The 21,056-nt window shown below is 47.5% G+C and overlaps 1 protein-coding gene across 8 annotated transcripts in view; it reads right to left on the bottom strand.

Moving 5' to 3' along the window:
- Positions 1 to 21,056, bottom strand: part of LRP4 (LDL receptor related protein 4) — a 507,202-nt gene that overhangs the window by 100,762 nt on the left and 385,384 nt on the right. For all 8 annotated transcript variants that reach the window (XM_085646645.1, XM_085646639.1, XM_085646647.1 and 5 more), the window contains one exon: positions 3,405 to 3,708. In XM_085646645.1, coding sequence (XP_085502771.1) covers positions 3,405 to 3,708 — 304 coding nt within the window. The remainder of the gene's footprint in view (positions 1 to 3,404; positions 3,709 to 21,056) is intronic.

The raw sequence follows: 21,056 nt of genomic DNA, 5'->3' as shown, positions 1-21,056 counted from the left end.
GGGAAATATAAGGATCTGGCACTTCTGGTGAAGGTACCCTTATGGGAGAAGTTTGAGCATGTTTTTTGAGTGGAACTGAAGGTGTGGGAGGAGGTTCCAGTTTTCGTTTAGAAGGTACAGTGGCTATATGTCCAGTCTTTGGATGGATAAGAAGACTCTTTTGCTTTGGGTCTGGGCGGAAAAGCTCTTCTATGGAAGAATCCTTCTTCGGGAGCGGCTTGACCTACCCCCGGTGTGGGGGTAGGAAGAGGGTCGTCGTCTGTACTTATGACCGGCTGACCAGCTGGAAGGGGATCATCATCTTCTGCCTGTTCGTCGGGTCTGGAAGCTGAATCCTCTGCTTCGGAAACGGTGACTTCTTCCTGCAGTTGTTCTTCTTCGGACTCCCGTTGGACTGGAGTCTCCTGGAAGAGGGAGTCTGGTGCCGATGATAGCGATTGTGCCATGACTCTCCGAGCTCGACAGTCTCTGATTGTCTTTTTGGACCGAACGAAGCACAGGCCTGGCAATCTCGGCTCTCGTACTCTGGGAACAAGCACAGATTGCACACCTCATGTAGATCAGTGTGGGGGAATTTGTGTCCACACCGAGGGCACTTTTTGAATGGTGTTCTTTCCATGAGCCGAAGGCCCAATGGCCCAGTTGGGCCCAACGGCCCTCGACGAGCACCGGAATCGAGAAGTGCAGGTTGTTCGAGACGCTGTAGAAGGAAGTCTCGATCGAAAACAATACCGACGGTAGGAATCAGGGAATGCGCGTCGAAAAGAGATCAGTAACGAAACTGAGCGGGAGCGACATACACATCCGAGCCCGATGGCGGAAAAAAACAATCTGAAGATGGAGTCGATGCCCATGCGCACTATGCTACATGGGAGGAGTCATCTACCATACAAAGACTCTTCCAGGACAACAACAAAGTGTAATCATCCGTGCCCACCACCAAATGGCGATCTATGCAGTAGTGTGTGATCCGCAGCCCATATGCCTCGAACATATGTTCGAGAACCTTTTCATCTAATACTAATTTGTGAAAGTCTTCCGAGTATCTGCTGAGGAAGTCCACTTGCACATTCCTCTTCCCTGGAATATGATATTACTGAGGGGGGATAGGTTGTCGAGCCCAATCCCAAATCAATTGTGCCTGTAGTGAAGGAGGTCTTGATCTAATGCCTCTTTGTCTATGTCATGCACGGTGGTAGTGTCTGTTTGTATGTGAATTGTCAATGGTACTGCTGGAGACAGGAAGAGGGCTTTTAGAGCTTGTTGAACCAATCTGAGATCTATGCAATGTATGTGGTATCATTTCCACTTATCACCCACTGTTCCTGAAGTGTAAGATCCTGCAGCTCCACAACCCACAAGGGAAGCGTCCCTTATAAAGACTGGAGTTGAAAATTGTTTCTGAACTGGGTTCTTACCAGCAAATATTGCCTTGTGCACTTCGTTGTGAGGAAATGTCCTGCTGCTTTGGTTAGAGTCAACCTGTCTTACCAACTGTTGTCTCGTTGAGACCATTGGTCTTCTGAACGTTCGCCGTAGGGGTCTCATATACAACCTTGCGCTCGGGGACAATGTTTATACAAGAGGTTTTCGATCATAGGAGTGTTTTTCGAAGCTGGATGGGGAGAGACCTGAGGAAATGACGTTTTTCCAGGACGGCTTGCACACATCCACTCCTTCTCTCTCAAGTGCGGATGGATTTTAATAAAGGAAAAACATCCAACACTTTTTCTGTGATTGATGTGTTTGTTCTGAGATCTAATGTGTGTCTGAATTCTATTCTCAAGCCTTTTTTCATTACAAGACAATATCTTGAGTATTCTCCGACACCACTTTGGCGTGACTGAACAGGTTTGATGGCACCTTTTATAACAGGATCGATGTTTCCTTCATCAGCACAGCAAGTCAGTGCTGTGCAGTTGGTTGTGGTGGAAGAGGAGTAGAAAATAACCACTATCTATATCATTAGGCACCCATTTGTCTTTCGTGATTAAAGACCGCCCTGCCGTGTGTAAGAATACTGCTCCCCCCACCGCTGTGGCTATCAGAGGAGGGGGTATTTACTGTCAATGCCTTGTACCCGACGACTGTCTTCCTCTTGAAGATGGCGCTTTTGCCTGGAATGTCCTTGGTTAAGATGACTGACGTTGGCACTGATATCTTTGGCTTTGGGGATACTGCTGTTGCTGAATGCAAGGCCAACGAAGGGTCTGAACCCTACCTTGGTAAAATCTTCAATCTCTTGCCCTGCACTGTGGTCAGAAGAATTTCTTCCATTTCTCTAGACCTACTGCTTTTGAGGTCTGTACGCCATGTTTCATCTTTTCCATTCCCTCCTCTGTGCGCTGACCGAACAGAGATTTTCCAGAAACTCTGCCTTCTTCCTGCCAAAAGACGAGAACTTCTGGAAACGGGATGGTATTTTAAGGAAAAAACCTAAAAGGGTTCTTGATTCCTTGGTGTCACTTGACAAACTAGGTTGAAAACGTCGAGAGAAGATGTTAAAGCAGTGATATTTTGGTATGAATGAGAAAAACACTGAGGTTGAAAACTCCTGCTCACATGAGCAGGTAAAAATAACTACCTCTCTGAGGCAAAATGTCAGTAGGGTACACTGTGGGTAGAGAACCTTCAGGGATTCTTAAAGGGACAGCACCTTTTTCACTCTTTACCATGGAAGCCTGGCAGGCTGCACTCCCTTTTTCCTTTCTGCATACGGTTTCACCTCTCCGACCAAAAAGCTGCAATGCAGGTTTGAGACTGGCATTCAGAGTCATTGAATCTCACAGAAAAAGAAACGGAGCCTCCGATAGTTGATCACAAGGTGTTTTATCATCATGAACGGAGATGGAAACTAACATCCTATGGAACTTTGAAACGGATTGTAGGTATAAAGAAGTGCTCTGTGGTGCACGCAGACGGAGCAGAATTATTTGAGTGTTTATGACTATCACTGAAGGTGCTGTGATGCGGAGCTCTACTCCGACTGAGAGGGCTGACCTTGCATTTGCTCACAAGAGCGCGGGAAGGCTCAGTCGAGAAGACACAAGCTGCAGGGGATGCCCAAGTGTTCAAGCATCTCTGTGCCGGAGCCCAGTCAAGAGGCCACACCCTTCTGGGCCTGTTTGGGATGGTGCTGGCAGCTGAACTAAGACATTTGAACCAACTGTGTCACAATGTGTAGACATTTGCACCATAAGTAACAATGTGATGATAATGGTAACAAACAATGTGTGACGAAAACAAAGATTCTGAACTTGTGACAACTCTGAGTACATGAGTTTAGATTCTTCGATTTAATTTATCCTTCCTTTCAGATTCCCCAGGAGCTTCTCAGCTGAAGGTGAACACACCTTTGAGACACAGTGGCCAGAGGGAGAGGTGTGTGGGGAGACACTCTGTACCTGATGACATCTAGGAAGACGTCTGTGTAGTAGATCTTCCCATCCACACTGTCGTAGTCCAACGAGATGACATTGTTGAGTTCAGGCACAGGCACGTATACATCAGTGTGGTCACTGGTGTCCAGTGAGATCCTACGTATGGACCCACGGCTGGAGAACAGCAGGTAGGACTCTGGAGACGCATCGCACGTCCTCCCATCCTCTTTCAGTTGGATGCCTGTGGGGCATGTACAGGAGAAGCCGGTGGGACGAGGCAGGCAAAGGTGGGAGCAGCCGCCGTTCCTCTCACCACACTTGTTGAATCCTTTGGAAGAGGAAAGAAAAGAAATGAGGAGCTTTCAAGACAAGGATTCCCATAGCATGCAAGACGCGGTTCCGACTGAAGATGAGGAAAGACGGCTTTCGAAGGACACAAGGCATTCAGAAAGTAGAAGGAAGGAGGTGAAAAGAGACCTGGGGGTCTTGGAAAAGAGAGAAGCAGAAAAGATCACCAGATGGATAATGGCCACGGGAGAAAGAATGACAAAGGGAGGTGTGATTGGTGGTACCCAACAGGAGAAAAATAATTAACAAAGACAAAAGGGAACCAGGCACAGTTTCAGAGGGAACTACTCTTTTCTAGGCAGCCTTGAACACACCGAACACTTTTCCTACAGATTCTCAAACACACAGCGCAAAAAACCCAAACATGAATCACCAGCACTGCATTAACACACCAGGACACAGACACATGGAGACAGGAGTTCTTTGTGGGTGGACATTTAAATGGTTGATTGAGGGCTATTGCTCCAGACAAAGTGGCAAGTGGGTGGAAGAAATAAAACAGGAGGTATTTATGATGTGCACTATTTTGTAACAAGTGGAAGGGATCCCGCAACTAGCGCTCTGCTTGCCCTGTGTGCCTACAGGCAGATGAGACACTTCTACATTGTTGTTTTTCGGTCTACGCTATATAACCATCCACGGAAACATTGGATAGTCCCTATTTGTAGGTAGAATGCTGCGTGCTGGTACCAAGGAGAAGATTGCCTGTGCTGTAGCTCAGTACCTGCACCGGAGCCGGATTGCTAGCTCTAACATTATGAGTGAATTGTAAGATGTCTCATCACGTCCACTGTGGGATCCCTGACACCCCGGCCATTCCAAGGCCTTTCTCGTGCATACACAAGTCACCCTCGTTGTCGTTATTCAGACACTCAGCTTCACACTTTTTATGTTTGCATTCTTAGATATTTTTTTAGCTGCATATATTTGTTATTTAATTTAAATTGTCATGCCTGCGAAACTAGAATGAATTTAAGATTTGCATTCCATGACCCCATGTAGAGGCTGGAAAGCATTTGCGCACCCAATGTTATGATCATGTGTAAGTCGTATTTTTAGTTCCTATCTCTATCGGTAGCGGCCATACAAATCTTGAGTTGCTGCTATTCTTTTGTGGAGACACTCATTCAGATTCTATTGTCCCTCTATGGTTCTTAAATGCCTCATCACTTGTTATCACTTTGCGGGCTCATTTTAGTGCTATATGAGGCGCCATCTTTTTAATGTTGAAAAATGTTTGGGCTCTTTTAAGAATTCTTAATGTTCTATGTTGGTTCTAGGCTTTCATGGTTTTCACCGAAGTAAAGTAATTTGATGCGGATGATTTTTATTATTTTACTCATTTTTGCTTTGCTGCTTCCAAGAGACTGAATGTGTTGATGTTGATACACTGCTAGTTTGTTATAACAAGAGTCATGAAGTACAGGTTTTACAGCACAAGTCTTGATAGTAATATACCACAAGTCTTCACTCAAAGGGGAACTTGGCTCTAAACCAACAACAGTAAAGAAAATGTTATTTATCCTATAAGTATCTATTTGTAGCATGTAGTGCTGTAGATTCACATGATTTGCATTCTTCTGCCATCTAGTGTTGGGCTTGGATGTGTACAACTTGATTTTTTTAAAAATAAGTATTTTCAAGTCACGGGGTCTAGTGATTCCACTCATTTGTAGTATTGTGAATGGGCATCAACTCCATTGTTAGACTGTTTTTTCTCTGACGTCGGGTTCAGACATGTCGAAGTGAGCTCCAGTTAGATGCCTCGTGGTGTGCTCGCTGTAGCTTCACATCCGTTCCTCTTCTTTAAAACAATCCTGCTCTTCTTAGGGTCTCCACCATCATGTCCTTTCCACTCCATGCTGGTGACCAGCCTCCTGGCCATTGTCGTTTAAGTTGAGAATGTCCTCAAAATGAAAAGGACTCCATTTCGGTTCCGCCCCACTTGCCACATGAAGTACCCGAGAACGGACCTCCACAAGGTTTGAGACCTTTGCTTGTCTACCGATCATTGTGAAGACTCATGCTCTGCGTGTCTTGTGTTCCAGAACAAGAAGACTCTTCTAAGCCGGCGCACTCGTCGAATCACCCCAGCCTTCATGGTGCATCGATGGGAGAAGGAAGATACCCCTGACCTCTTCAGTGAGCGAGAGGAGTCGGATGTTGAGGAACTGAGTGCTCCAGGCACCGAAATGAAAGTGGCTTTTTCACCGGGAAAGCATGGACTCCGAGGCGGACGCTGAAACAAAAGAGTATCTGCCAGGTCGGCGTCCACTGAAGATCACAGTGATTACTGGCACCCCTTCCACTCACCAAATGGAGGCACCAGCTGTAGGAAAGTGGCTCTGTATATACTGATAGACAACACAATTTCAAACACAATAATACATTGAGCTCAATGGGAATTTTAAGTTATATGCAATTGATTACTCTCAGGCCCTGGTAGTGTAACCTTTACACCTATCTACTTCCCCATTTGCCCTGAGCAAGTGACCAGGAGCCCAGCTCCCACAGCCGCGTGGCCTGCTAGTCAGCAGCCACCAACCAAGGGCCCCCTGCCTCCCATAGGATAACATTGGGCCTAACTCACTCTGCACCCAGCTGCCCCTGTGCCGCTGAGGGTGTAACAACTGTACTTACCTGACCCTGGGAGACCCCCGAGTCTGTGCCCAAAACCTTAACTCTGCCAGTCGAGTACTTACCCAAAAGCCAATAACTCAGTTTTCTATCATAGGGTAACATTGACTGGCTTCTTCTGAAATGTCTTCTAAGTGTGGAGTTTCTAAACTTTAAAATATTCACCTAAAATCAACCGAGTAACGAAAACGGAAATACTCACCTGCTATTAGGAGAGATCCCAGTGCTGGGTCTTGGTGCCCAGCACTAACCCTGAAAAATACATACAACTGTACTTACAACTAACTCAATTTTCTCCCATAGGAAACCATTGACTGTTTCTCTGTGAAATTCCTTCCAAGTGTCGATTTTGGCAAACTACAAATATTCTTTAAAAATCGCACCAGCTGTGAAAACGTAATTACTTACCTGTTTTAGATAGAGGTCCCAGTGCTGAGCCTAGGAGCCCAGCACTGGATTATAAAAGTAACGAGAACATATTTTACCCGTAACTCGAAATTTCTTCCATAGGAAACCATTGACTGTTTTTCTGTGAAATTTCTTCTGTCGATTTTGCAAACTTATAAATATTCCTTAAAAATCGCCTGTATAACTTAAGCGCAGTTTCTCAACTGCTTACAGGTGGTGCACTAGTGCTGGATCTAGGATCTGACACTGAACTAGAAAAAGTAACCATAACCCCACTTACCTGCTAAGTGAATTTCCTCCCATAGGATAACATTGGTAATTTGATCAGAAAACGTTTTTGGGTCAACTTTTAAAATAGCAAAATATTGCTTAAAAATCACAACAGTAACTAAAAGGTATTTACTCACTTGTTTCCAAGAACTGTCCCAGGGCTGAATCTAGGATCCAGTCCTGGATTTAGAAAAGTAATCCTGAGAGTAATCAATTGCATATAACTTAAAATTCCTTTGAGCTCAATGTATTATTGAGTTTGAAATTGTGTTGCCTATTGCAACAAACTGTAACTATTGCATTCCAAGACAATTGTCCTTTGCAAAGTATTTAACTAAAGCATCTCATTCTGAGAAAGTATATTTTGATACCTCTTGTTGAATTTAAATTTAAAAAAACATATATTTTTATATACAAACCATTGGCCTAGAGTTTAGTTCTTGAGTGTGTGAGACCATTTGCTGACTGAGTGTGTAGAACAAATGCTTTACACTGTCCTCTGTTACTGCCTTACTGCTCGACCAAGCTACCACTTTAGAGAGTAAGGTTATATTGAACTTTAGCCTCTGCCAAACCTCTGGGGACTGTGGACTCTGTACACCCTATACCTATTTGGGAACAGTATATACAGAGCCACTTTCTCACAACATGGAATCAATTTAGAGAAGAAGCAGCTAGGCTGGTGTCCTGGATAGCAGGGCCCCAGCCAGACTAAAGTCGAAAAACAGTGAAACATCAGCAAAAAGTGGGGGTAACCATAGGAAGCAGATCCTACTCTCCTACACCCCCCCCCCCAAATAAAATGCAGGGACATTAAACTAACCTTGACCAGTTGAGTCTTCATGTTCTAAGTGGAAGTATCTGGAGAGTCCATCTGCATTGGCATGGTTACTCCCAGGTCTATGTTCCACTGTATAGTAGGGAAATGGACCACCTCAAAAGTTTGGGGTTTTCGCCCTTCATCTGTTTTAGCCATAAGAGGGGCATATGGTCTGTCTGAACAATGAAGTGAGTGACAAACAAGTATGGCCCCAACTTCTTCAGAGCCCAAACCACAGCAAAGGCCTCCCTCTCAATCACTGACCAATGTTTCTCTCTGGGGGTCAGCCTTCTGCTAATGAAAGCTACTGGCTGCTCCTGACCTTCATCATTCAACTGTGACAGTACAGCCCCTACCAACCCAGTCCATTATGGTCTGGATTTTGCTCTGCAATGGTTGAACCTGGCCTCTACCTATAAGGTGGCCCATGTACACAACCTGACTCTGCCCTATCTGGCACTTGGTGGCCTTGATAGTTAGGCCTGCTTTTTGCAGGGCCTCCAAAACATTCTTCAGGTGGACCAGGTGATCCTCCCAGGTGGAGTTAAAGACAGCAATATAATCTAGATATGCTGCACTATAGGCTTCCAGGCCTGTAAGGACTTTATTCACCAACCTTTGGAAAATGACAGGTGCATTCTTCAAACCAAAGGGCATTACCACAAATTGGTAATGCCCACTTGGGGTAGAAATGCTATCTTTGGCTTTGCATCATCAGCTAGTCTGATCTGCCAGTAGCCAGCTGTCAAGTCAAATGTGCTCAGAAACTTGGCTGAGGCCAAATTATCTATAAACTCATCTGCCCTTGGTATTGGATGGGCATCAGTCCTAGTGACTGCATTGAGACCCTTGTAGTCTACATAAAACCTCATCTCTCTCTTGCCATCTTTGGTGTGAGGTTTAGGCACAATGACTACTGGACTAGCCCAAGGGCTATCTGAGGGTGCAATAACTCCCAAATCCAACATCTTCTGGACTTCTGTCCTGATACAGTCCCTGACATGATCAGGTTGCCTGTAAATCTTATTTTTAACAGCCAAACTGTCCCCAGTGTCCACTTCATGAGTGCACCAGGTAGTCTGACTTGGAGTCAGTGAGAACATATGTCTAAACTGGCTGAGAACTTTTTTGCAGTCAGTTTGTTGCTGGACAGTGAGGCTGCCTGCCAAGGCTACACCATCTACTGATCCACCATCAGGGTTCTGAGAGAGCAGGTCAGGGAGTGGGTCACTCTCTTCCTCCTGTCCCTCATCAGTAGCCATGAGCAAGCCCATGTCTGCCCTATCAACATATGATTTCAGTATGTTGACATGGAGTACCATATGGGGACTCCTGGGAGTTCCAAGGTTTACCAAGTAGGTAACTTCTCCCTTCTGTTCAACAATTGTATGGGGGCCACTCCACTTATCTTGGAGGGCTGCCGGGGCCACAGGCTCCAACACCCACACCTTCTGCACTGGCTGGTAAACAGTCAGAACAGCCTTTTGGTCATACCAGGCCTTTTGTAATTCCTGGCTAGCCTCAAGGTTTTTAGTTGCCTTTTTCATATACTCTGCCATCCTGGAGCGGAGACCAAGTACATAGTCCACTATGTCCTGTTTAGGGGGTTTGAGAGGTAAGTCCCATCCCTCCTTCACCAGACACAATGGACCCCTAACAGGATGGCCAAACAAAAGTTCAAAAGAGCTGTAACCAACCGCCTTTTGAGGAACCTCCCTGTAGGCAAATAAAAGGCAGGGCAAAAGTATGTCCCATCTGTGCCTAAGCTTTTCTGGGAGACCTTTAATCATGCCCTTCAAGGTTTTGTTGAATCTCTCAACTAAACCATTGCATTGTGGGTGATAGGGTGTGGTGAATTTGTAATTCACTCCACACTCCTTCCACATTGCAGTCAAGTAACTAGACATGAAGTTTGCATCTCTGTCTGATACTACCTCCTAAGAAAACCCACCCTTGAGAATACTCCCAAGAGGGCCCTTGCCACCACAGGAGCGTGGTGGTCCTAAGTGGAATTGCTTCTTGGTACCTAGTGGCGTGGTCCACCAACACCAGGATAAATCTGTGCCCAGAGGCTGTCTGAGGATCCATGGAACCAACTATCTCAATCCCCACCCTCTCAAAGGGAACCCCCACCACAGGTAGTGGTATCAGAGGGGCCTTTGTGGTTCCACCTGCCTTCCCACTGGCTTGACAGGTGACACAGCAGCAACAAAACTCCTTGGTGTCTTCAGACATGTGGGGCCAATGAAAGTGAGGGACGATTCTGTCCCAAGTCTTGTTTTGGCCCAGGTGACCTGCTAGGGGAATATCATGGGCTAGTGTTAATAGGAAGCCCCTAAACTTCAGAGGTATTACCAACCTCCTGGAAGTACCAGGCTTGGGGTCTCTACTCTCTGAGTATAGGAGTCCATTATCCCAATAGACTCTATGGGTCCACTAGCATTCCCAGCAGCCTCAGCAGCAACTTGCTGTCTGAGGGGTTCAAGAGAGGGGCAGCTCTGCTGCTCCTGGTTCAGATCTGCCCTGGAAGGGCCCCCTGTCCCCAAGAACTCAACTTGATCCGGCTCAAGCTCCTCTGGGACAGTTCCTTCTTCAGGACTAAGATCACCTCCCTCAGGAGGCTGATCTGTACTCTGAGTCAGGGGGAAAGGCACTGCCTTCTTGGGAGGCACCCGGTCCATTCTTCTAAGATTCAGGGCCTGTTCAGTGTTAGACATTTTGGCCTGTGGCCTGGTCACAGCAAATACATGTGCAATTCTGCATGTGTCCTGAGCTCCACTTCTGCCCATACTGAAGTTTCTAGATCATTGCCAAGCAAGCATTCAACAGGGAGGTCTGCACATACCACAACTTTCTTGAGGCCAGTTACCCCTCCCCAGGAGAAATTAACAACTGCCAAGGAATGGTCTGTCCCGACATTGCTAGCATTGGTCACTTGGTACATCTCACAAAGTATAATCTGCTCAGGAGCCACAAGATCTTTGGGGACCTTGAGAAGACTGCTGGTCTTTGCCCTTTTCCCCACCCTTGTCAGAGTTCTTTGAATCTTGCTTCTTTGGGTCACCACCTTGGTTCTGAACCTTCTGCCTCACCCTGTTTCTGACCCATTTGTCTGCCTTCTTTCCCAATTTTTGGTGAGAGGTCAGATCAGAGTCCACTAGGTACCGATGCAACAGCTGATTTTGACAATTATTAAGGATTTGCTCCCTCATAATTAAGCTGTACAATCCTTTGAAATCACACACCTTACTGCCAAGTAACCAACCCTCCAGAGCCTTAGTAGCACAATCTACAAAGTCCACCCAGTCTTGGGTCTGTGCCTTTTGGGTATCTCTGAACTTTAACCTGTATTGTTCAGTGGTTAGGCCAAACCCTTCAATCAGTGCACTCTTCAAAATGTGGTAATCATCAGCATCCTCTTCTCTTACAGTGAGGAGCTTATCTCTACCTTTGTCTGCAAAGGAGAGCCACAAGATTGCTGCCCACTGCTCCTGGGGGACCCTCTGAACTTTACAGGCCCTTTCCAGTGCAGTAATCCATTTGTGGATGTCATCCTCACTCTGGTAGGGAGTAACAATCTTGCTTAGGTTCCTATGATCATGAGACTTCTGTCTACTACTAGGGATGTTGCTGCCACCATGGAGCTCTAGCCCCAACTTTCTTCTAGCTTTCTGAAGCTCTGGGAATTCCCTTTCTAATGCTAACTGCTCTTTTCTGATTCTAAGCTGAGCTTCCTCATACTTGAGCAGTCTCTCCTCCCTCTCCTATGAGAAGAAACAGAGGTCCCTATAGATGTACCAGAATGGTTAGACTCCGGAGAAGGAGATATTGACCTTCTAGGCACACTGCCAACTCTTTAGGTGGGGTAACAGTCAATGATTTCCTATGGGAAAAAATTGGGTTACTGGTAAGTATAGTTGTAAGTATTTTTCAGAGTCAGTGCTGGGCACCAAGATCCAGCACTGGGAGCTCACCTAATAGCAGGTGAGTATTTTCGTTTTCGTTACTCGACTGATTTTGGTGAATATTTTAAGTTTTGAAAAGTCCACACAAATTTCAGGAAAAGCCAGTCAATGCTACCCTATGGAGAAAATTGAGTTATCGGTTTAAAGGTAAGTACTCGACTGGCAGAGTTAAGGTTCTGGGCATAGACTCCCAGGGTCAGGTAGGTACAGTTGGTTCACCCTCAGCGGCACAAGGGCGGCCGGGTGCAGAGTGAGTTAGGTCCAATGTTATCCTATGAGAGGTAGGGGGGCCTTGGTTTTGTGGCTGCTGACTAGCAGGCCACGAGACTGTGGGAGCTGGGCTCCTGGTCACTTACTCAGGGCAAGTGGGGAAGTAGATAGGTGTAGAGGTTGCACTGCCAGGGCCACTCGGGCGGCTGGATGCAGGGTGCTTTTGAGCCTTCGGGCACTCAATTTATTTCAATGGGAAAGCTCCGGTTAAGAAAAAGATTGCAAGCTCGGGGACGAGGACTCTTCAGGTGCCATCACCACTTCGAGAGGTAAGTTGGGTAGTTGGAGGATAGGTAGGTACCCCGGGATTGGGCACAGGGGACCACGTGGCGCCGGGTGCAGGGGTGCCTTTTGGTGTTGGAAAATCTTACCCTCTGTTGATCGCGGTTGGGGGGACACCTGGTTCTGAGGCTGCAGGCTTCTTCGAGGGGGTCGTTGGGTGCCGGACTCGGGGTCACAGTCACCGTGGGGTCGTCCTTGTGGTCTTTGTTCACACCGGCACAGGCCAGGCTGGGCGGGTGCAGAGTGTGAAGGGTTCGCGGTTCCGGGCTGCTGCCAGGGATTAGAAATAGATTTTGAGTAGAACCTCTACTCATGGGAGTCCCAGGGGTTTAGAGTCAAAAGGTAGCCAGGTCCTCTGGGGTTTGTGAGGATGCTGGCCACAATAGATGCCGGGTTGGAGCAGGAGCAGGTTCGAGGGTCGACAGGCCGGTAGGGCTGGGGCCAAAGCAGTTGGTGTCTTCCTCTTCTTAGCAGCTGCAGGGCAGGTCTTCTTTCTTCTAGCTCTTCTTCGGAATTCGGAATCTGGAATCTTGGGAAGGAAGGTTCAGGGTGCCCCTAAATACTAGATTTAGGGGCGTTACAGGTAGGTGAAGGGCAGGGACCAATGGGTCCCTGTCCTGGGGTGGGTACATCCCCTATCCTGCCTCTCTCCTGTGGGAGGGGGGAAGTAGCCTAATCCTGATTGGGCAGGGCTTCCCATCTTCAAGATGGCGAGAGCCCGGAGATGTGCTTCACCTCCCCCACCTGAGGGGTGGGGTTGGCAGGCTGGCACATCCCCTGTCCCTAATTGGGGTTTCCGGCCAAGCTTCCCGCCAGAGTGGGGGGTTGCAGTGGCCTGGGGAAGCTCACAGAGGCGGCATGCCTTTGAAGCTTCCCTTTGCCCATCCTGGGGGAGGAGATTTAGCACCTCGCCCAGGATGTGCATTGTTGCAGACCCAGGAGAGCAGGGGCTCTCCTACCTAGGAGCCCAGCAACATGTCTGCTGTGTGGCAGCCTAGGCAGCCTCAGAACACACATGGTTTGTAGGTTAGGTTTCAGGCGGCCTCTCTAAGATGCCCTCTGTGGTGCTTGGTACATTAAATCCCACACTGGCATCAGTGTGGGTTTAATGTGCTGAGCAGTTTGATACCAAACTTCTCAGTCTTCAGCGCTGCCATTATGGTGCTGTGGACTTCGTGTTTGACAAGCTTCCAGCACCATGGCAGCACTGCACTTACAGGGCCCAGGAATGGACCTGGGTACTGTAGGGGCACAGGGCTCCTGCCTCTGTCCCACACCACTGGCATAGGGCACCCAGCTAGAGGGGTGGCTGATGTATGCCAGGGCTGTGTAGGTTGTGGGCATGGCACACAGGGATGTGTGCCATGTCGGCTCTCTGTTTTGCGTTGTACCCAGACACTCAGCCTGCCAGGGCAGTGTGTGTGTGTTAGGGTACAGGGCCTCTAAGGATGGCACAATGAGTACTGCAGCCCTTAGAGGCCTTCCCTGGTCACAAGGCCCTGGGTACCTAGGGTACCACTTACCAGGGGCTGACATGTGGCCAGGGTTTGCCAATTTGGTTTTGAGGTTTTTGTTTAGAGAAGGAACATAGGCCCTGGGCACCTAATTGGCAGGAGTCCAGGGCACACACAGTCAAAGTACATTCAGTAATTCAGCAAAAAGTGGGGGCATACCATGCAAGAAAGATGTCACTTTCTCACAGTATCCTCACTCCTTGGCCTTACCTCATCTGCTGCCCCACCCACTCTGCCTACCCCTTCAGACCCTGAGGTCTTTCTGAGATCATCTAAGAGCAGTGCCTCCATGAGGCGTTGGGTGTTTGCCCTTTTCCCTATCTTCAATTTCCTAGTACTACACAATGCTCTCAATACCATGAATGGGAGTTTGTCATACTTAGATGGCAGGAACCCACTGGCTTCTGGCAGGGGCCCACTGGCTCCTGGTCTTGAAGACATCACTAGTGTGGTGTGGTGTATGCACCGACCCACTCTAGTGTGGCCTACTAAACTCTCTTGAGTCGTAGAAAGGGTGTGCTAAGCCCTTGCCTCACAACTCCAAGTTCAGTAGAACTTACTGTAATTTAAGCTTGAATTATATGTACCTCAAGTACCTTTAGTGGTTTTCAGTTAGTCACTCACTTGAGATTATCTGGTAAAACAATGGTAAGCTTGAATCCCAACCGCTGCACACCAATGTGGGGTTGTTTGGACTGGTGCAAGGTGCCCACTATAACTAGTGGACAGCATATACCAGGCCAACGTCTCACACAGCCTGCCAAGGCAGTGTGTGTGTGTAAAGGTACAGGGCCTCTAAGGATGGCGCAATAAGTGCTGCAGCCCTTAGAGGTCTTCCCTGGTCACAGTGCCCTGGGTACCTGTGGTACCATTTACCAGGGGCTGACCTGTGGCCAGAGATGCCATTTGAGTTAGTTTTGGGGAAAGAACACAGGCCCTGGTAACCTGATTGGCAGGGACACAGGGTACATCACGTCAAAGTGCATCAGTAGTCTGGCAAAAAGTGAGGGGGTTACTGCAACATAAACCCACTTTCCTACACCTAGTACATGGTACCCCTGGTACCTAGGGCATGGGTAATAAAGAGGGTCCTTAAGGGCTGCAGCACAAATTGTTGCACCCCAGCTACATGATGGCTTCACTGAAAATAGGGATGTCTGGAATCAAGCCTCTCATAATAATAAACTCACACTGATTCCAGTGTTGGATTTATTAATACATGCACCCAGAGGGCACCTTAGAGGTGCCCCCTGAAAACCTACCAGCCACTAGTGTGTCTATTAACTGGTTTATGCCAGCCCACTGCCAGAGAAACGTTTCTGCGGTTCAATTTTTTTATTGAAATTTACAAAAGAATACATATAGTATAATAACTGTTTGCATTATCATACAATAAATATATAAGAAAATTGTTATATATAAGCATATAATAAAACTTTCTGAATAATTAATCATATTATATAATTTAATAAATACATAAACAGATCCATGCAAAAACAAATATTTGACTTTATATTGAGGCCATAAAAGATGGAATTACGGGAAGGGGGGGAGGAGAGAGAAAGGGAAGGCAAAGAAGGGAACACAAAAGAAAACGATAAATGAAAATGTACACAAATATAAGACATAATGCTATATAAAGCTATATAAATATGTTCCTGAGAAAAGAAGACACTCTAGAAAACCAATAAGAATAGAGAAAAGATGAATATAAGGGATAATAATTTCACTTGATGTATAAATATATATATTAAAAGATATAGAATTATATGTAAGTGTTCTGGTGAGTAGCTATTAAAAACAACAACAAATAGGTAGACACAATATGTATTAAGATTTATTAACCACCAATAATGAATGATGAATGAGAATGAAAAGGGATAAGAATTAAATTACTGTGTAGATGGGTCATTAATATTAGCATCGGTATTTAAAGCTAGAAAAGGTGACCATACTCGAAGAAAGAGATCAGATTGATCCTGTATGTTGTATATAATACGTTCGTAGGAAGCTGTTTGAATCATGGCCACCATCCATATTTCTTGTGATGGTGGTTGAGGTGACTTCCATTGCCGTAGTATACAAATTTTGGCTGTAGCTAAGGCAGAGAAACGTTTCTGACCTCTAAGGGTGTGGGCCATTGCTCTCAGGAGGTCAGAAATAATGCCTGCTCGGGAAGAGGGTGCTCACACCCCCAACCACAGGATGACCTGCTGAGTTGCATTCCAAGGCAGGGGAACTTCAAAGAAACTACTGCCTTTGAAATGTGAGCCTGGCTTTCCTCCCAGGAGAGGAAGCCTACCCCCTTTGTCCAGAGCCCTTCAGGCAGCTGGACAGGTGGGAAATCAGCTAGTCAGGTAGGCATGCCCAACCCCAGGCTAGTACCACCCCTAAAGTGGTCTTACCTGAAGTGAAGACGACTTTTCAGAGTTGGCCATTTTTGTGATGCCCCACTTAGGAACTCAGGGACAGGGTTATACCCACTCCCCAAAGAAAGTGGTCATATGGGGAGGATAGTGACCCCAAGGGTAGGTAGCCCATTGGCTACCACCCTACACTCCCCTAACACAACTAAATTCAGTATTTAGGGGAGCCCCTTGCAACAGATCCTGCTGACCTGACAGAAGAAGACGGAAGAGAAGAGTCGCACAGAGCAAGAACAAAAGACCTAGCAAATGACTTGGCGTCAACCCTGCCGGCCCACCTGCTGACTTTGACAACTGCGCCATAAGTTGACTTGTCCCAAAGCCTGGGAGACCTGCCAGCACCTCACCCAGGAACTAAGAACTCCTGTGAAGCAGTGGACCTAATTCCCTGCATCCAGCAGGCACCCAAAGAGCACTGAGAGGAATGAAAGACCGCAAAGACCAGACACCTAAGGACACCACAGCACCTGTCACTCCAAAGTGGTTTTACCCCTTGTGAACTCCCCGACATCGCCTGCAGCCTCTGCTTGCAGACCCTCCCCTACCGCGACTGCTCCCAGTAAGAAAAACCCGATGTTTAAGTACACCTCTGAACCCTTCGTCCCTGGGTTGTGAAGAAGAGGACCCAAGGCATTCCTACGTTCCTGAGCATCGTGAGGCCTGAGCCCCCGTGTTGGTTCAGCCCGACTAGCCTCCCAGTCAAAGCCTGCAGCCTCTTTACGCGATGACCGATCCCCATAGACTAACATTGGGCATGGACGCTGTTTTGCACACCTGTACCCGGTCGACCTAGTGCCGCTGGTGGTGTACTGTTGGTGCTGCCTTGGACCTTGCCCACCACTCACCTTAAATCCAAGAGATTGGTCCCATAAGTCGCTGTACTGTACCTGAATGGTGTACTTTTTTTCCTCCCATAGGTTAACATTGTAGCTTCTGAAAATTGCACTGTGTTGACTTTTTAAATGCAAAGATATTTGATTTCTAATGAAAAAAATACTTATCCTGATGAAATTGCTTCTGATGCCTAAATATATATAAAGATATGTGTTTGTTTTATATTTGGTGTGGATCTCCTTCTTGAGTCGTGCGTCTCATTTAGTGACGATTGTGTGTATTTTCAGATGTCTTGCACTCGTCTCTGCTAAGCCTAAGGCTGTTCGGCCACACTGCCCGTGAGAGAGCCCTTTGGGATTGCCATAGCAAGACCCTGTCTACTCGTAAGGAAACCCTGGACTCTTTACACAGTACATCTCATTTTGGTATAACATTTAATGATCCAGCTTCCTACAGTGGAGTACCAGGGCTGTCTGGCCCGGGTTGGCACTACTACAATGAGGGTTAGTGATGTTTGTCCAAGTCTCCTCCTCATGAAGGGAAGCAGCAGGAGAGGCGGAAAGCATGGGCAGTTATCCCAGACCCCATGCTTGGGCATTTTGCGTAATCTGTGAAGTCCATCTGGGGTGTCCTGCCGCTGGAAGATCTATGAAGGAGGTGGAGTTCCCACTCTTGAAGAGTCCTGCTGAGCAGGTCAGCAAAGTTGTTGTCCAACCCGCGGGAGATGCTAAGCTATGAGGTCAATGTTGTGACAGAGTGCCCAAAGCCAGATCCCTGGCCTAAGCTGGAGAGCTGAGGGGAGCCTGCACTGCCCTGCTTCTGTAGGTAGCACATGGCGGTTATGTTGAACGGCTGGATGAGAACTACTTTTCCATGAATGACTTTCAGAGCTAAACGAATGGCTAGCACTTCCAAGTAACTGATGTGGCAACTCTATTGTTGAGAGGGCCACATTTCCTGGCCTATGATGTCATTGAGCTGCTTGCCTCCGTCCGGTAGGACAGGTGTCAGTGGTAGCGGTCACTTGCGATACTGCGTCTGCAAAAGGTCTGTCTTGCAGGAACTGTCGTTCCACCATTGGAGAGAGCAGAGCGATTTGGCCTGTCTTAGCACTAAATCTCCTCAGTCACCCTCTGCTTGAGGCAATTTTCGAGGGGGAGCATGTGAAGTCTTGTGTGAGGAATGATACAAAGTAGGAGGCAATCAATCCTAGAAGGTGCATGACAGTCCATACTCTGAGCGGAGGACTGCGCTGAAAAAGAGTAAGTAGGTACTAAAAGACTGTGACTTTATTGATTGGGGTAAGCTTTCTCCAAAACTGCTTTCAATATGGACCATCGGAATGACTGGATTTTAAGAGGCTGCAGGTGGGAAATGGTAACGTTTATGGTGAAGCCCAGGCCTTGGAGCAGGGCCTCCACTGTGCTAGACAATGCAGCTTGCTGCTGCTCATGATCAGCCGGTACTCGAGGAAGACATGAATCCCCTCCCTTCGCGGATGTGCAGCCACCACTGCTATGTACTCCGTAAGCACCTTAGGACAGCGATAACCCTGAAGGGAAGTACTTTGAACTGGTAGCGTTGGCCACTTACTACGAAACGAAAGACTCGTCGATGAGCAGGGTTGATGAGGACGTGGAAAGAGGCATCCTTGAGATCTGGCACCATCATGCGATTGCCTTGTAGTAAGAAGGGAATGAAATCCTGCAGAGTGGTCATGCAACAATGTACGAATGGGATGTAATGGGTCAGGGGCCTCAGGTTCAGAATGGGTTGGAGAGCGCCATCCTTCTTAGAACGTAGGAGTGGGCACCTTCAAATTATCGGGGGCAGATTTTAGCCGTGAGCATGGAAAGGAAATGGACCATATGCTTAGATTTGCAGGGCATTTCCAGAGGAGTCATCCTACTCATGGCTAGGTTGTGGTGTCACTGGGGAGGGTCCCTAAATAGATAATGGTCTCGATTGGTTTCGCCTGGGGGATCATGTTATTGACATCTGAGGCATCGTCAATGGGACCATTGTCTGGTGCCTGATCATAAGGGTTGAAAGGGCCATGGTGGCTGTCTGGCCCTGAACAGGAAAGGGGGTGGACCGTGCTAGAATCACGATAGTGCCTTTGTGACTCTGGCGAAGGCAGTGGGGGAGTTATGCGTGGGCGATGTGGTGGCAGGAGGGGTAAGGGTGGTAGCAGTGGTGGAGGTTCGCGGTAGGGGAAGAGGACTGGTAGATGTGTCCTTGCATTTCTTTGGTGCCGGCTCAGAGGAGGAAGGACTGAAAGAAGGGTCCTCCTAGAGGGAGAGTCACCTCTTACGAGGAAGTGGATCATATTTAGGCAGTTTTACTGAAGTATTGCCCGGGACTGAGTGTGTGAACAGGTGCTTTTGTCTGGTTTGCAGTTCCTGTTAGAGCCTCTCCAAGATCAGGGCCTCCAAGTCCTGGTCTATAAGAATTTGGAACTCTATGGAAATATATGTCCTCATTGTGTTATATGTTGCAATGCCTTAGGACAGGTAGGCTTGCCAGAAGGGTGACTTACACAAATATACAGGGAGAGTAGTGGCGATGCAAGTCCTTTCAACGGCAAAGTAGTGTTAACAGCACACGACCGCTCTACCAGTTTGCATTGGCGGACTGGGGGACTCGTTTTACTTGGAGGACCTCCTATGATGACCAATGCTGCAAGCCCCGGGGCACCCCACTAACTTGCATGTCCCAGGTACCAGGGCACAATATACTAGGGACTTAAAGGTAAGTTAGCCATTTCCAATTGGATACACCAATTCAACATACACTTTAGGGTCAGGACACTGAGGTCTGGGTAGCAGGCTTCAGTGCACTCTCTGAGTGGAAAATCCAGCGGCATCAGTAAAATAACTAGGGGGCGACTAGACAAAAAAAGAGGCATTTACTTACATGGTCCCCTCCCAGATGAAAGGTGATGATCAACTAACTCTTGTCCTGCTGATTCTCATCATGCAAGTGGAAGAACCTGGAAAGGCCCTCTGCATGGGCATGATCAGTCTCAGGTCTGTGTGCCACAGTGAAGTCCATACCCTCTAGGGAAATGGACCACCTCAACTTGGGGTTCTCTCCTCTCATCTGCTTCAGCCATTTGAGAAGTCTGTGGTCAGTTTGAACCTTGAAGTGAGTCCCAAACAGGTAGAGTCTTAGCTTCATAGGGACCAAACCATAGCGAAGGCCTCCCTCTCAATGGCACTCCAACGCTGCTCCCTAGGAAGGAGTCACCTACTGATGAAGGCAACTGACTGATCCTGGCCCAGATCATTCACTTGTGACAACTCTGCACCTATCACATGTTCAGAGGCGTCTGTCTGGACAAGAAACTCTTTGCTGAAGTCAAGGGCCATCAAAACAGGTGCTGAGTACAGAGCTGCCTTGAGAGCGGCAAAAGCCTTCTGACACTGCTCAGTCCAGATAGCCTTTCTGGGTTACTTTTTAGAGATAGAGTCGGTTAGCGGTTCCACTATGGTGACATAACCCTTTATGAATCTCCTATAGAACCCAGTCAGGCCTAAGAAGGCTCTGACCGGAATTTGGGTCTTAAGAGGCTCCCAAGCCAGAACGGTCTGGACGTTGGACTGGAGAGGTTGTAATGGCCTCTGCCAACCTGGCAGCCCAAGTACGCATCAGAGCCTTGCTCTATCTGGCACTTACTTGCCTTGATAGTTAGGCCTGTTTGCTCCAAGGCAAGCCTGAAGCACTTCCTTGAGGCGGACCAGGTGATCCTCTCAGGTGGAGACAAATACAGCTATATAATCCAGATAAGCTGCACTGAAACTTTCCAATCCAGACAGTACATGTTTCACCATCTCTGATAGGTGGCAGGGGCATTCTTCAGCCTGGAGGGCATCCCTTTGAATTGAAAGTGGCCCTCAGGA

The sequence above is a fragment of the Triturus cristatus genome, chromosome 3_1 (genome assembly GCF_964204655.1).
Source record: "Triturus cristatus chromosome 3_1, aTriCri1.1, whole genome shotgun sequence".
Classification (NCBI taxonomy): Eukaryota; Metazoa; Chordata; class Amphibia; order Caudata; family Salamandridae; genus Triturus; species Triturus cristatus.
Note: the sequence above shows the minus strand (reverse complement) of the source record. Positions and strands in the feature narration are given on the sequence as shown.